At 41.1% G+C, this 17,748-nt stretch overlaps 1 protein-coding gene across 1 annotated transcript in view; it reads right to left on the reverse strand.

Moving 5' to 3' along the window:
• The window catches only part of LOC117515253 (suppressor of tumorigenicity 7 protein homolog), a 126,570-nt gene extending 109,081 nt beyond the window's left edge, over window positions 1–17,489 (reverse strand). Inside the window, exon 1 of the mRNA XM_034175734.1 lies at window positions 17,401–17,489. Coding sequence (XP_034031625.1) covers window positions 17,401–17,478 — 78 coding nt within the window. The 5' untranslated portion in view covers window positions 17,479–17,489. The remainder of the gene's footprint in view (window positions 1–17,400) is intronic.
• Between the last annotated feature and the right edge of the window lie 259 nt (window positions 17,490–17,748).

The following is a 17,748-nucleotide window of genomic DNA, read 5'->3' on the forward strand; positions in this document are numbered from 1 at the left end:
CAATTTCTCCAGGGTGCTGCTAATGACCTCATTAATTGACTCAGGTGTATTGAAGCAGAAACACATCTAAAGGTTGCAGGACACCAGCTCTCGAGGACTGGAGTTGAATACCCCTGGTCTAGTGGTTAAAACTTCAGTGTGTGTGCGCACTGCTCTGAGTCCACGTTGTGTACAGCCACACACATACGCTCCCACTAACTTTTTTCCATTTCATGTTAATTCCATTTGACAGGGTACCAAATAAATGATCCCTGTGTGTCTCCACTTCAATAAATTTGCATATTTAAATAGAGATGTTAACAGCGTTTTCTATATATTGTCAAGATTATTATCAAATATTAATGTCTTTGTCTTTACTTGGATTGTTAAAGCCTTTGATCTTGTTTTTGATTCTGTTCTCTATTTTCCATATATACATATATGCATGTGTAAGAGTTCATGCACCATTATTCTTCTAAATAACCACTCATTGTCAACGCAGAAATATACACTGAAATGTTGAAGTAATCATTACAACTGCTCCCATGAGAAAAGTAAAATTTGTCCTTTTGCTTAATGAATGCGCAGACTGTTTTGCTAGAGCTATGTTTTTGTTGAGCACAGATTAATATTTCGGCCTTGAGCAGAGAATAACACAGCCTATACACTAGTTCGAGGCTGGCGCTGTAATGTCTCAATTTGAAGAACAATTACTATCTGCCTGAGCAAGACTGCAGGGCGCCTTCCAGGTGCGAAGTGATACAAGTATGAATTGACTGAAGAAATGCAGCTGTGCCTTGTATATTGTTTTGTAATTGTAATTGTTTGTGTGCAATAAATTCAGGAGCAGAGTGGGCGGGCCCTTCAGAGCTGACTGACGGACAGTGACGAGGGGTCATGCTGGCTCTCCCTGATAAGGAAATGAAATTCAGTATCTGGCGTGATCATTCTCTGTATTAGTTAACTGAGTTGCTTTTTTTTTACAGATTTAAACTCTGACATCCTGGTCCTTCGAAAACCGGGTGCCAATAGACCGGTTGGTCGGCCCGTGATGGAGAACCCTGTTGGAAGACCATGGCCATGGCCAGGACTAGTTCCCACGGACCCTTTTCCGGGTGGGACGGGTCTCCTCCCTAACGGGTCGATGCTTACCGGGGTGAAGGCATATGGACTTCAGTGGTGGTGACAGAGTGTGATCACAGTGAGACTGCTTTTCTTTATGTGCAAGTGTGTGCGTGTGGCCGGGACCACCGCGAGGAAAAACCCCGTAATGTCTTTTTTGGTTTGTCTCTTGGCTTAAACACTGTAAGGTGTGAGGCTAACGCCTGGCTGTAAAGCATTAAATTTTTCTCTCTGGGAGAGAAAGAGAAAAGTCAGGTGGCACAGCGGTTAAAGACCATCTGTTACGGAGCCGCGTGCGCGTGCTGCATTTCCCGCTGTGTCAGACACCTGATGTGGCTGTTGGCTCCCGATTGAGCCAGCAGCGGTTACAATTGGCAATTAAAAAAGCAAGAGACAACTGAAAGACCACTTTCGGGTCCGGGACAGCGCGTAAAAAACTGTACAGTGTTAGGTCGGTGAAACCTTCGGTGGACGAGCCGTAAAATTCTGATATATTATATAAATATATTATATAAATTCTGATATAAAAACCGATTGGAGCAGAAGCGTGAGAACAGCGGCGTTAAAATGTGATAACAGCTGAAGCGCAGCGGTGTGAATGTGTTTGTGTGAGTGTGTGTGTTTTTATGACTGAGGACATACGCAACTGAATCGCGGGGGGCCTGTCACCAGTTTTAACCCACTGGCAGAAACGAAGCCCTGTCTGTGAAGTAGGTTGTAAGCGTTCTATACGCACCACACCTGTTTGTGAACCTACGAGTCTGGAAAGAAGCCCTAAGCAAGGTCACCCACCTCTCAGAGGTCGAAGTGGTGACACTTTTCAGGCTGATCGGTGACCAAACAGTAAAAAAAGAACAACAGCCTGTTCGTTTAGATCTCCCTACGAGATAACCCCACAAACAGCTAAAATGGGTAACTGCTGTTGTTCTCACAGTAAACATGACACACAACCACAGTCTAATGATTTTAGGTATATGGAGGTTAAATTTACTGGGTCATCTAAACATTTAAGCATGTGGCAAAACAGTTCAATTTCTCAGGGAAATTACAGCCAGATGCAACAACAGAATTAGTGGATAATATAAAGAGGAAAGTTAAGGACTCTGCAAAAAAGCAAAAAAGTGTGGGTTAGAAAATGCACTAAAGTGGAAAAGTGAAGCCTACAGGCGGCGTGAGGCTGAGAATAAAGTCAAAAACAAACTGAAGCAGGGACAAGATGATCTTAAGAGCATCTTTTATAATAAAAATTAAATTGATAAGACACCGGGAGGGAGCCAGAGGCCCCCTCCGCAGAATGCAGGCGCAGCCCTTTACCCAGCCACAGATAATACTGAAGCTACAGCAAGTGCTCTTCCTCCACCTCCCTACACTCACCAGACCACAGACGATGACCAAAGATCAAGCATCACTTGAACACTTAAAAATGTGGCGAGAGACAGTTAACTTCTTGGGAAAATTACAGTTAAACTCCACAACAAAGTCATTTGATGCCATAAAAGAGAACACCAGCAATTTTACAAAAAGGCAAGAGAGATGTGGAGTGAAAAATACACCAGACCATGCTTTAGCACCAAAAACAGCAGTTTTTAAACCTGCCGGAGCAGTCATAATGATGTGTGAGGAAGAAGTGTATTTTGTAGGAAAGGGCAAAGGTCAGTGCCACAGAGCGGCCAGAGGCAAAGCCCGTGGGCGTGAGCTAAAGAGGAAATTGACATGTTGGAAGTGTGGGAAGAATGGACACTTTGCGCGTGAATGTACACACTTGCAAAGATAAGGAGTTCTCCGTTTTCAACATGAATTTTGTTTATGTACATATAAGGTTGCAGTTCTTTCTTTTCTAGAAGATTATACTTATCAATTTTTCCTTACTTTTATTCTGCTGTCGCTATATAGACAGATTGTGTGTAATTATATGTATTGTTTTAAATAAAACTGTCAAGGTCACAGTTGTTGGCTTCTCAAACATTTTAAAGTGTGGAGTTAAGATACTGAGAAATAAGTGCACATTAATCAATTTTGTACGTGTATGAGTGTGAGTTGGTGTCCAGGGTAAAAGATAGAGTATTTTGAGGGAGAATTCTGAAATAGATCTGTTGATGAAATAAAACTTTTCAGCTTGTTAAGATGATAACTCAAAGACAATAAATACTATCATCTTCCTACTTTCCATATTGAATGATCATGTAACTGGGATGAAGTGGTTAAAATATGGTTGATTTTTGTATACTGGATAAGATGTAAAAGTTGGTTAGTTTCGCCTACTTAACGGATTTTAAGCAAAGCTGATCAAGATTATATTTCAGTAGAGTGATTAATGATTGGACTTATTGTTGTGTGATATATTTTTGTGTGGTGTTGGTTTCAAATTTGTGTGGGTTGATTCTGTTCTGTCTGGGGGAAAAGAAGAAAATTCAGATTGACTGCTTCAATTGAACATTGCAGTATTTGGCCAATCTTGCCTCAGTAATCATGAATGAGCTCCTGTGGAACTGACCACTTAGATCAATGAGTTCCAGCAGGTATTCATGAACTTGCTGGAAACAGGCTCATCTAGGCAATGAAGACTTTGGGTTATAAAACATTTCTATGAATCAGTTCCCCAGTATACATAGTAAATACTGCTAAAAGATTGAAAAAATTGTCGATTGACTGATCCACTAATTATTTTTGATGACATAACAGAAGGGAGCAGTGGTTGTAGTAGATTCTCTGAGGACTAAAAAAAAAAAAAAAAAAAACTGATTGTGAGACTGTGATTGCATACCCGGTTCTTGACTTCCAGGCCCCAAACAGCCTGACAGAAGGTTGGCGAAAGAGAAAAAAGAAAAAAGTCTCTTATCAGTCCACTGTAATTAACAGATCCATTGAGTTCTACGTGTCTACATGTGTGTATAATATGTTGCGTGTAATGTAACACAGGTCTTCTTTGGACCTTCATTGAGTTCTACGTGTCTACATGTGTGTATAATATGTTGCGTGTAATGTAACACAGGTCTTCTTTGGACCTGTGGACGTTTTTTGGGTTTTTATTTGAGAAGAGTTGGGTTATTTTGCTTGTTTGTTGTAGCAGTTGTGGTATTCTGTTCCTGGTCTGGGGTGTTGGAGGAGGAGCGTGTATGCACACAGCTACTGAGGGAAGCTCTAAATGATCACTTCCCCCCGCCTCCTCCTCTCCCTGCCGCTCCACAGCCCCACAACTTGAGAAATTGAGAAACACTGCAGCGATGTTTTGTTGTGCTTTAACACATGAAATACAGGATGTAATTGCTTAGATGTAATGGATACTAGTGTTTTAAAAGTGTTTGTTACTGTTAAATTTAGAGAGATATTGTTTATTTGACGTAATCAATTCCAGCTTTAATGTTGTTTTGCATTACGTTGCACTGACTTTACCAAATTCATTCAGTCTTCTATTTTTTTCATAAAGCACTGATGACCGATGAAGTGCTATTTGATGTATGCAGATTAAGTTAGGCCTTAAAGGATAGATTGTTGGACAACTTTTCACATGATTATTGTCCATCCTGACCCATAGTTATTCCTGCGATCTAAACATTGTTTATGTATCAGATTCTGTCATTATTTCTATTTATTATTGGTGTTTAAGCACTGATTAATCTAACAGATCTATTCTGGGATAAATTGCTAAAAGATACTTCAATTCACTTTGAATGATCCTGCATGTTTGATGTTCTGTGCAATTAAAGCTGTTTAGACATGACACCTCTTAATGGGTTTTCCCCCACTCCTTGGAACCCCTGCCCAGTATGGAAGGCTGCAAGGCCATGACGGGTAAGATCCCATCTTAAACCCTGGGACAACCTAAGGCAGGCCCAGTCATGATTACTCAACCTTGTATCTGTGACGCTCTGACTCACTAGGACATGAGGAGATGGCACTGGGGTACTGTGGTGGGGTCAGATTTCCCCGTATGCCTACATGGTAGGAAGTGTATTGATCTAATTAGAGTATTAGATCATTGTCAGGAATTGAATTGTCATATTAAGCTTGGCCTATTAATCAATGTTTATCATTCATCCAATCAATCAATTTTGGCAAATTAATGCGTCACAATGTGCACCAAACCGCTGATGGTGTGTATGCCTGATCCTCAAACAAACCAGTCCTGCCCCGCAGCCTTTACAAGTGGGCAGCTGTCGTAAGTCATGGACCATGTCCCGTTTCTATGGCTGGAATGGTTGGCCTGGTTAATAATCATTTTGTGACGTTTGGATTTCAGGCATATGCAAAACATTACTGCAGAGCATGTTTAATTTATGCAAAGCATAATCCGCAGGGGAACGAGAATGAGGAATAATACCCATTCCAAATAATCCATATGGATTTTATTGAACTGAAACAATGTGAAGGAAAAAAAAATATTGTCTAGTACTGATTGATGCATATAGCAAATGGGTAGAGGTGTTCCCTGTTAAACATGCAGATGCTGTGACAGTTGCAAAGATACTTTGTAGAGACATAATTCCAAGACATGGACTACCTGAAACAATGTACAGTGATAATGGTACACATTTTGTAAATAAAATCATCCAACATTTGACAGAACATTTGAAAATAAATGCAAAAACACATTGTGCTTATCATCCTCAAAGTGCAGGTTTGGTGGAAAGAACAAATGGAACAATTAAAAGTAAGCTCAGGAAAATGCATGGAAGAAACAGGAAAAAAACTGGGTTTATTGTTTGGATTTGGTGAAACTGTACATGCATATAACATGCCATTCGAAATTTTGTATGGCAGGCCCTACAGAATACCAGATTTACAGAAAATAGCCGGGCCTGATAGTGAGGATGAGGGATTAGTTGATTATATGAAACGTGTGTTATCCCATAAGATGGTCATACACGCTAACAAGATACCCGACTCTCCTATTTCTGTGCAGGGCCCTGAGAATCAGATCCAGATTGGCGACTGGGTGCTGATAAAGACCATTAAGAGAAAGAACTGGCCATCTCCGAGGTGGGAAGGTCCATTCCAAGTGCTGCTAACCACCCCCACTGCAGTGAAAATTGCAGAGAGGTCATCTTGGTTGCATCTATCCCACTGCAAAAGACAAAGATACCTGAAAGATCCCGAACAAGACAAGGGGAGGGACGTGTAACAGTGCCGGCTGATGGCCTATAGGCCCAGTAACGGCTGGAAGCACGTCATAACAGAGACAGAGAGTGACCAGGAGTGAACAAAGACAAAGACCAGAGGTTGAAGCAGATACGAGGGTCCTGAAGCAGACGAGTAACCAGCTGTGACCAAGGAGAGGCCTGTCAACTTGAACCAGGATCAGAAGCAGACATACTACAAGCTTGAAATACATCACTGACGTGACCAGACCAGGAGAAAGAAACAGACGAAACTGCATCTTTGAGAACGGGAGACAAGACTATCCTGTTCTATTCCTGTGCACCTGTGTTTGAGGAAAACGTCAAGAACAGGGCACAGGACAGAGTACATGACACGTTATTTTAATTCCACTTGCAGCATGCCTTACACATACTGATGATAGTACAGATTTATGCACTACAGCTGAAGGGAAATACCATAAAAAGAGTTCCAGATTTCCTCAGTCCCTTGCTGAACTGAGACTGTGAACTGTCCCCTTCAGCCCCCAAGCCCAGACAAACTGCACCTTTTGAACTGTCACCAAAGAAAGAAGACATCTTTAAGACCAGAACTGTAGTTTCTCTCTGTCCCTTGGGGAAAAAAACAAAAAAAACAACACAGGGACAGAAGGAGAGAAATATCAACAGGTTGTTCAAAACACTGTTTTAGCCATGGAGAGCTTTGCTGCCAGCGCAGGATGCAAACTTCGCACCCTGATGATTGATTTTGACAATTATTGCTGTGATTGTGGCATTTACTGTGTGGTGGTATGAAAAAAAAAAAATTATATTTTATATATATATATATATATATATACATATATACTCAACAAAAATATAAACGCAACACTTTTGGTTTTGCTCCCATTTTGTATGAGATAACAGTTTGATGACAGTTTGCGCAGAAATTCTTTGGTTATGCAAACCGATTGTTTCAGCAGCTGTCCGAGTGGCTGGTCTCAGACGATCTCGGAGGTGAACATGCTGGATGTGGAGGTCCTGGGCTGGTGTGGTTACACGTGGTCTGCGGTTGTGAGGCTGGTTGGATGTACTGCCAAATTCTCTGAAACGCCCTTGGAGATGGCTTATGGTAGAGAAATGAACATTCAATACACGAGCAACAGCTCTGGTTGACATTCCTGCTGTCAGCATGCCAATTGCACGCTCCCTCAAATCTTGCGACATCTGTGGCATTGTGCTGTGTGATAAAACTGCACCTTTCAGAGTGGCCTTTTATTGTGGACAGTCTAAGGCACACCTGTGCACTAATCATGGTGTCTAATCAGCATCTTGATATGGCACACCTGTGAGGTGGGATGGATTATCTCAGCAAAGGAGAAGTGCTCACTATCACAGATTTAGACTGGTTTGTGAACAATATTTGAGGGAAATGGTGATATTGTGTATGTGGAAAAAGTTTTAGATCTTTGAGTTCATCTCATACAAAATGGGAGCAAAACCAAAAGTGTTGCGTTTATATTTTTGTTGAGTGTATATATACACGAGGTCTATTAGAAAAGTATCCGACCTTATAATTTTTTTCAAAAACCATATGGATTTGAATCACGTGTGATTACATCAGACATGCTTGAACCCTCGTGGGCATGTGAGAGTTTTTTCACACCTGTCGGTTACATCATTTGCCTGTGGGCAGTCTTTGAGTGAGGAGTCGCCCACCCTCTCGTCGTTTTTTCATTGTTTAGGAATGGCTCAGAGACTGCTGCTTTGTTTGATCAAAATTTTTTTCAAAACTGTAAGGCACAACTGAGTGGACACCATTCGATAAATTCAGCTGGTTTTCGGTAAAAATTTTAACGGCTGATGAGACATTTTGGTCTGGTAGTGTCGCCGTAAGGACGGCCCACGGCGCCTGACGGCGATCTGCGCTTCGAGGCGGCAGCGTCTCGCCGTTTCAAGTTGAAAACTTCCACATTTCAGGCTCTGTTGATCCAGGAATTCGTCAGAGAACACAGAACTTAAAGAAGAAGTCGGCATGAGGAGTTTATTCGTACATTCCATTGTTAACGGACATTTTGTAATGAAAGAATGTGCGGGCAGAGTCGCATGTCGGGCCGGACCCGACCGCGGGAGGTCGCGACAGGAAAAACACCTTGGTTGGAAAACTTAACGGGTAAGTTGGAACATGCCCAAGCTGTTAAACAACTTCTCAGTTACTCACTTGTTGAAAGCCATCAAAACCCTCCTTAATTTTACAAATGGTTTTCAACACGGATGTGTTTTTCCTGTCGCGGCGCACACAGATTTGCCGAGTCATCACGGAAAGGAGTCGGCGAAATTGCGCGTACGTCTTTCATTAAAAAATGTCCTTACACAGTGGAATGTCCACATAAAGTCCTCATGCCGGCCTATTCTGAATCTTCTCTGTTCTCTCACGACGTCCTGGGTGAATTAAGCCTTAAATTAGGATGTTTTCAGGTCGAAACAGGCCGACGGCGGCGCCTGGAAGCGCTGCATGACGTCCTGCTCTGTGGGAAGTCCTTACACCAACAGAAACACCCCATAATCTCTCATCAGCCGTTAAACTTTTCACCGAAAACCAGCTTAATTTCTCAAATAGTGTCCACTTGGATATTCCTCACAGGTCCAGAAAAAATGTTGATAAAGCAACGCGCGCCGTCTCGAGCAGCGTGTGAAACAAAGGAATTCAGCCGAGAGGGCGGGACCACATCTCACTCAAGGCCTACCCACAGGGAAATGACGTCACCGACACGCATAAAAAAACTCATGCATGCGCACGAGGGTTCAAGCATGATTGGTGTAATCGCACGTCAGTCAAATCCATATAGTTAAAAAAAAAAAAGGGTCGGTTTATTATCTAATAGACCTCGTGTATATATATATATATATATATATATATATATATACACACACACACACACACACACACAAGGTCTATTAGAAAAGAAACCGACCTTTTATTTTTTTCAAAAACTATATGGATTTGAATCACGTGTGACTGCGTCAGACAAGCTTGAACCCTCGTGCACATGCGTGAGTTTTTCCACGCCTGTCGGTTGCATCATTCGCCTGTGAGCAGGCTTTGAGTGAGGAGTGGTCCACCCCCTCGGCGGATTTTCATTGTCAGGAAATGGTGGAATGATTTGGGCTTTTTTTTCCATCAGAATTTTTTCAGAAACTGTTAGAGCTGGAAACCAATAGAAAAATTTATCTGGCTTTTGGTGAAAATTTTACGGGCTTCACAGAGAATATGGACTGTTACTACAGCTACCTGGACATGCCAGAACATGTCCCGTGAGGCTTCATCACGGCGTTGCTGTGCGCCATGCGGCACCGCCGTGACGCGCGAAGCCTCCGCTCCTCTTTCCATGACAAAAACTCCTGTAACAGTGGAATGTGCCGTTAATTTCTAAACTGGACGCTGTGTTTTATCCGGGACGTCGTCTGACTAGCACAGGAATTGTGAAAAGAAGTGGACATCAGCACTTTTTCGGCACACTAAGACAGACGTGCGGAGGAATTCCGCGCGTCGTGGCGGTGCCGCATGGCGCACAGCAACGCCGTGATGAAGCCTCACGGGACATGTTCTGGCATGTTCAGGCACATCCACAATTTCTCGGATAATCACTCGATGGAAAATCCAGCAACAGCTGTCTGAACGCCATCTCAAAGCCGTCCTGTGAGACCAAAACAGAGGTGTTCCTTTGTCTCGCTCCATCAGCAAATCGGTCGTGACGCGCGAAGCCTCCGCTCGGCTTTCCATGACAAAATCTCTTGTTAAAAGTGAAATCTGCCGGAAAATGGCTGATGTCCAGCTCTTGTGATAACCAGAGAAAGTGCACACGACGGTCTCGGATCCACAGAGCCATCCGTTTAGAAATGATCCGGTGGTTTGTGGCTCTCGATGGCGGCACGGAGCGCGGCGCGCTGAGCGTCCTTAAAGCCGTCCTTAAAGCTGTATTAACAGTCCTTATTCTCTGTGAAGCCCGTAAAATTTTCACCGAAAGCCAGATAAATTTTTCTAATGGTTTCCAGCTGCCAGTCTCTAACAGTTTCTGAAAAAATTCTGATGGGAAAAAAAGCCCAAATCATTCCGCCATTTCCTTACAATGAAAATCCGCCGAGGGGGCTGGACCACTCCTCACTCAAAGCCTGCTCACAGGCGAATGACGCAACCGACAGGCGTGGAAAAACTCACACATGCGCACAAGGGTTGAAGCTTGTCTGATGCAATCACACGTGATTCAAATCCATATGGTTTTTGAAAAAAATAATAAAGTCAGATACTTTTCTAATAGACCTCGTATATATATATATATATATATATATATATATATATATATATGAACCATGTTACAATTCAGACCAGAAGAAAGTGATACTTTTATTCCAATCTGGTGACAAGCATCTTTACTAACCATAGGCCTTTGTCTTTCTAGTGTCACAATGTTCAAAGATATTGGAAAAACTTTACAATAACAGACTGGGTAAATTTATTGAACAACCCAACTTGTTTATGATAATCAATATGGGTTTAGATGCAATAAAAGAGATTAATAAACATGTGGACCAAAGAAAAATAGTGATAGGATTATTTGTTGACATTAAAAAAAAAAAAAAAAGGCTTTTGACACAATCAATCACAACATATTATTTCAAAAGATGGAGATTTATGGGATCAGAGAAGTAGCTTTGAATTGGATTAAAAGCTATTTACAAAACCGGAAACAGTTTGTTATACTTGCGGACTGCTGTTCTTCATATCTGGACATCGTTTGTGGAGTTCCTCAGGGTCCTGTGTTGGCACCAAAGTTATTCATGTTGTATATCAATGATTTATGTAAAGTCTCGGATCTGTTTAGAGCAGTCCTCTTCGCAGATGTTACAAACCTATTTTGTTCAGTGGATAATTTGCAACAATTACTAGATGATCTGGGATCAGAAATGATAAAGGTGAATTTGTTATGTTCGATATGAACAAACTGTCACTAAATTAGTCTAAAAACTAAAATAATGTTATTTGGAAACCATAAAAAAATGGACGAATACAATTAAACATACAGGGGGTAAATATGGAACCTGTCAAAGAGAACAAGTTGTCAGGTGTGGTCATCGATGGCAGGATCAACTGGAAAGCACATATTCAACATAGTCAAAAGAAAGTATCAAAAGGTATGGCAATATTAAGCAGGGCAAAGCACATTCTTGATGATAAATCACTACATATTCTGTATTGCACATTGACTGCACCTTACTTCACTTGGTGCAAGTATGGGGCAATACCTACAAAACTAAAGTACAACCATTATTCAACCTTCACAAAAGGGCATTAAGAATAATTCATAATGCAGGAGGCAAATCAAATGCAAATCAGGATCATACCAATCCACTGTTTTTACATCATAGATTTTAAAACTTTGTGACATGATTTCATTTAAGACTGTTCAATTGATGTATAAAGTAAGAAAAAAAAATTAAGCAAGTACCTCTCAGAATTCAAGGATATTTTATGCAACAAGAAGGAATATATAATTTAAGGGGTTTGTATCGTTTTAAAAATTGCGGGTGCAAGGATGACCAGGAAATGCTTCTGTGTCTGTATTTGTGGCCAAAAAATTGGAATAAGGTACCTGAGAAACTCCAACGATGTCCAAATATTAATCAGTTGAAATATTTTTACAAAGAAATGGTGTTCGACGGATGTGTATCTGATGGAAAACGCTGAATTGTGTTGTATGATGAATGTGCTTCCTTTAAATTCTTACTATTGAAAGTTCTGGGGTAACTAGCTTACTAAGTATTGTGATTTGTCCTCTTGCTTGATCAATGGCTCAACGGATGATTTCCACCACAGTTACTGGCTTATTACTGGCCCGTTACTATATTGCGTTATTGCTATTGAATGCTGAATCATGTCACCCCATCCAACCGGGGCAAAATGATGGTTAGGTACACTGTAAGTTTATTGACGTTTCTACAGTGATGTTGAGAATGTAGACATTAAATTTGATAAACAGGGGGGAATAATAATAGAGTTTTCTATATATTGTCAAGATTATTATCAAATATTAATGTCTTTGTCTTTACTTTGACTGTTAAAGCCTTTGATCTTGTTTTTGATTCTGTTCTCTATTTTCCATATATACATATATGCATGTGTAAGAGTTCATGCACCATTATTCTTCTAAATAATCACTAATTGTCAAAGCAGAAATATACACTGAAGTGTTGAAGTAATCATTACACCTGCTCCCATGAGGAAAGTAACATTTGTCCTTTTGCTTAATGAATGCGCAGACTGTTTTGCTAGAGCTATGTTTTTGTCGAGCACAGATTAATATTTCGGCCGGTTCGAGGCTGGCGCTGTAATGTCTCAATTTGAAGAACAATTACTATCTGTCTGAGCAAGACTGCAGGGCGCCTTCCAGGTGCGAAATGATACAAGTATGAATTGACTGAAGAAACGCAGCTGTGCCTTGTATACTGTTTTGTAATATGTCTGTGTGCAATAAATTCAGGAGCAGAGTGGGCGGGCCCTTCAGAGCTGACTGACGGACAGTGACAAGGGGTCATGCTGGCTCTCCCTGATCAGGAAATGAAATTCAGTCTCTGGCGTGATCATTCTCTGTGTTAGTTAACTGAGTTGCTTTTTTTACAGATTTAAACTCTGACAGGTGTGAACAGGGAGGAGTTTCCTATGCATGTGTGGTCAATTCCACTTTGATTGGGATGTACAAAGGGAACATGCTTGGATCCATGCGTACGCACACTGTGATACATCTGAATTTTTTTGTGCGTACAACAGTTTCCGGGTTTTGGTGTACGACATGTTTCAGCAGGAAATCCACGCAAGTATTTGTACATGAGGCCCTAGGTGTTTGAATTGTGGTGGGTATTCCACTGTAGCTTCATGGAGCCACAGTGACACGTCAGGAGGCTTCAGTTTCCACACTGAGCACAGCCGTGAACAGCTCTAGTAGTAAATCTGCAAGCCCAGATCTGTCATTCAACGGAGAAATCTTCATTTAAAAATGACAAATTTACAATAAAATTTAGCCCTCCACAAAACTGTCATCACATCCGGGATGCTGCCGAGACATCAGAGAGAAGACCCTATCCCAGCATGCACTGCGCGCGTCAACTGTAATTTGTGGATTTACGGCAGTTTGCATCTGCACCTTTTTAGTGTCTTATACGGAAGCATCTACTTTTTTTAAAACTTCATATTGTTTGCGGCACGTTTGGTGAGTACACATTTCTTTTATTTGTGCTTGAAAATTATTTTGGGGGACTTTTCCATACGCCCGTTTGATTGAGTGGTGTCGCATTGAAAATCTACTGTCTTTCGCCTCCGATGTTACCGTCGCGGGGTACGGAGGCAGGACCCGCAAAGAATTCAAGTCATTAAAAAGATATAAACCTCTCTCAGCGGCCACGGAGCTCTGCGGCTCGAATTACCGAGACATGCGGCGCTGCAGAAAGTCTGTCCTTGCAGCAACAGGTGTCACTGGCCGCTCTGCATCAAAACAGCGAGCGTAGTCTCTGGACTTTTGCCAAGTTGGCTGCACCTCCATTCAGTAGACAGGGACGTGGTGCCGGCTGCACAGCAGACACGGGGGCGATGTGAGTGGCCCGCTTCGGCGGTTACCGAGCCCGCAAACTTAGTAAGTGCAGTGGAGGCAGAGAGCGAGGCGTTGGGGAAGAACGACACCCGCTGTCGATGTCGCCGCTGATCTGAGCATGCAGAGCTGTATCTCACATTCATTGCTGCTTACTTTTGGATGCTGAAACCAGGATGTGTATAACACTAACATTATTAACAGATAAAATCAATTTCAATGCGGGATCGGACTGAAGGCGCGAGCGCTCCGTCTTCTGCCGAACGTCACTGCAATGTCCCGGATGTACAAACAGTTTTCGCTGAGGGCCAAATTTTAGCTGCAAATTTGTCATTTTTAAATGAAGATTTCTCCGCTGAATTACAAATTTGGGCTTGCAGATTTACTTTACTGCATTCATAAGGGTCTTATAAATACATATCAGCTATTTCCTTCTGAGATGTGACCACATTTATTTCAATGTAGGTCTACTTTAAAGCTCATGCCTATCAGAGTACACAGTGAGTGGAACCAGGTGGGGAGACACTCACTGTATACAGTGGGGAAAATAATTATTTGATCCCCTGTCAGTTTTGCAGGTTTTCCCACCGACAAAGAATGGAGAGGTCTGTATTTTTTAATATGATATTAGGTTATTGCGAGGGAACGCAATAATCTGGGCCAAAAAAAATGAACCACCATGTCCCTAGGTAAGCTCCATATGAATATGCACAGCTTTTGGATTTAGCATTTCTTATTTCTTGCCTCCTCTCAGTGCCAAAAGTCCCACTAAGGTAGGGAACAACTTTTCCAACTTTAATTAGGCTTTGTGTAATTTGAGTTGTCCATTGTTGTGTTGTTACAGGCCAGTCCAAAGCTTACTTGTGCTTATTCTTTTCACATTTACTTCAATAATGCATTATTATTGTTAAAACTTTTTCTTTGTGGCAGAAAATTGTGTTGTTATATTGGCGTATAATAAATTGCAGCTACACTATGGCGTTCCATATGGCTGGTAGATCCCGATACACTGTCAACTTTAAAAGTAGATCTCGATTCAAAAAAAGGTTGGGCACCCCTGCCATAAGAAGTAAGTTTAACATAAAATGATAAGTATTACTCACAGACATATGCTCTTTAGGAAATGAAGAGAATGTGAAATAAAAACCAACAGCTTCGCTTCAAGAACACCTTGCTGCCCAACAAGATGTCTGATGGAAAAGCACTAAATTCAGCACTTAACGATTCCTACTGAACAACACTGATCTAAAAAATGACCCAGGCAACTGGCAAAAAAAGTGGAAATCCACCAAAAAGCGGACATTTTTCCATCCCTGTACCTTCCAATGGGAGAGCTGATCTCACACAGGGCGGAAACAAGAACCTCACTTTTTTGGTTTTCAGCTTTGCTGGGAATTCTTTGTGGGGGTTGAAGTGATAATGCCGCCGCCACCCTCAAAAAAAATGTTCCTTGTGGGCTGAAGGACTACCTATAGTTCCCAGAAGCAGGGACCATACCCAAAGTAGACACACATAATATACAGTGCCAGATGGCAACAATTTCAAAATAAAGTACTTAAACCATAAAAACACTGTACTGAGGCCTGTGCACACTACTGAGTTGAGTGAGTGCACATTGTGCGCTAACTTGAGAGTGACACAGTGGGAGATATTGTACATCTATCCTGATAATAAACAAAAATAGGTTCATTAAGCATACACACAATTTAGTCTGCTTTTGGTTTTTGTGGTATTATGTTGCACACAGAAACAAAATTAAGTAACATAAGCATCCAGAATAAAGGATGTTTAGAAATGCTGTGTTGAAAATTCCTTGTTCTGTTAAAAAAGCACTTGGGAAAATTTTGAAGAACACATTAAGTTTCATAGAGAGGCTAATAATTTTGTCCTCATCTGCATATAGTTATTACCAAAAAATACCGTGAAAGATTGTGATATTTTTCCGCCTATATCAGCCATGTGCAATGTTAGTCCATGGGCCAAGCAGGTTTTCGGTACCACTTAAGGGGAAAAAAATGACGCTCAGAATCCAGCCTCGGTGTATCATGGCCTACACAAAAATGTATGATAGCCATCCTAGGGTGGTAGCTGTAGCCAGGTAGGGATCAATGAAGAATTACACAGAGGTCAAACTTTAAAAATGCTCCAATCATGATGAAACCTTATCACATTACTTGTCTGATCATAACAATTCCAAAAAGTATAGTTTGGACTATCTATGATGGAATGCTCTGGAGTTATGGGGTAAAAACAGCAAAATGGTGACAAATGTCAATTTCAGTTTATACAGAGGTCAAGAGTTAAACCTGCTCCAATTTCAGCAAAAAATTATGCAAATTATTGGTTGAAATAAATGATCAATAAATGGAATCATTTTGACAGTGCTGAATGCTTTGTCTCCAAAGTAAAGGTCAAACCAAACAAGGTCAACATTCATTGAATTCTATGACATGTGACATATGTTACCCTGTAACATGATAACTAAGCATGACAGATGGTGCAAACTACTCCTTTTTAGAACCCTACACCAAGGCTGGATTCTAAGTGTCGTTTTTTTCCCCTTAAAGCTAGAATACCGGCAATCTTCAATAGATAAAATATAGTCTGAAGCTTAATATATATAAACTACATCATATTTAGAACCATTTAAAATTTTGGGGGAATTTTTAATTCCTGGGGATATACATAATTTGAGGGAAATCCATAGCGTATTTCGCCCCAGCGAATGTCAAAACCAAACGAATCTGCGCTTGCGCAGATGCACTTGACTCAGATAATCAGATGAAAACAGACTCTGATAATAACCATAACTGTACATCATCAGACACCAGTCACCAGGCAACTCACCTGTCCAAAAGCAGTGCTGCAAAATCCTCGTGAGTTTGATCGCTAGTCTTCTGTTGCAATTAATCCCAACAATCTCTCACCGTCGATCTTCTCTTTTTCTCTCGCTCCAAATGACGTCTTTTCTTCGCACTTTTCTTCTGTGTACATCGCCGGACTTCCTCACTTTCTTCCACTTCTACTGTATCTCTCCTCCATCTTGCCTTCTTTATGCATCGCAGCTAGCGGTGAAACCCCCCCATGTGACCTGTGATGTCACCTTTCGAATTTTTGCCACGTGCCAATAATTCAGAATTTGCTTCGATGCGGACGAATTTTAATCATGTTCAGACTAATATTTTGGGAATTCTTTATATTCACACTAACAAACAAAATTACTTTGGTCCCCATCAAAATTCTAACAATCGTCTCAATTTCAATATGCTTCCTGGCACTCCAGCTTTAAGTGGTACTGATTAGGTCAAAATTCATGACTGGCTCATGGACTATATTGGGTGTTGCTGGGTTTTAATTTGTCTCTCCTTTTTTAATTACGTAAAGTCTGTTTGGTCCCAACATTTTTAGAATTTCATACAACAAGTTGTACCCACTGCTTGTAGGGGTTCCTGCTTGTGGGGGGATGAATGCTCCCTGGCCACCAAGCCAACAATGCAATCCTAAGGGAAATGGTGAAGTAGCATCAAAAAGTAATAAAATTAAAAAAATAAATAAAATGCACACACAAACATACAGCATCTTACCAAAATGAGTCCCGATATGAGGGAGGAGGTGCCTGTCAGAGCAACGTAGAACTTCGGTGTCAGGGTGTTGAGAAACATGCTTACTGAAGAAAAGACAAGAAAAAAGACAGACGGATTAGACGAGCACATTTAAAAAAGAACACATGAAACCATTTAAAAATAACTGCAGATTAAAAGCAGGAAGTTTACATGGCACTATATGAATACATAATAAATAGACACAAATAGGAATTAAAACAATGAAAACAAGGTACTTTTGTTAATGGATGGATGGATGGATGAGATTTATTGCCACTGTCATTGCACGAGTGCAGCAACAACAAGATTACATCCACACTCCAATTACTA

Source organism: Thalassophryne amazonica, chromosome 8 (assembly GCF_902500255.1).
Source record: "Thalassophryne amazonica chromosome 8, fThaAma1.1, whole genome shotgun sequence".
NCBI classification, from domain to species: domain Eukaryota; kingdom Metazoa; phylum Chordata; class Actinopteri; order Batrachoidiformes; family Batrachoididae; genus Thalassophryne; species Thalassophryne amazonica.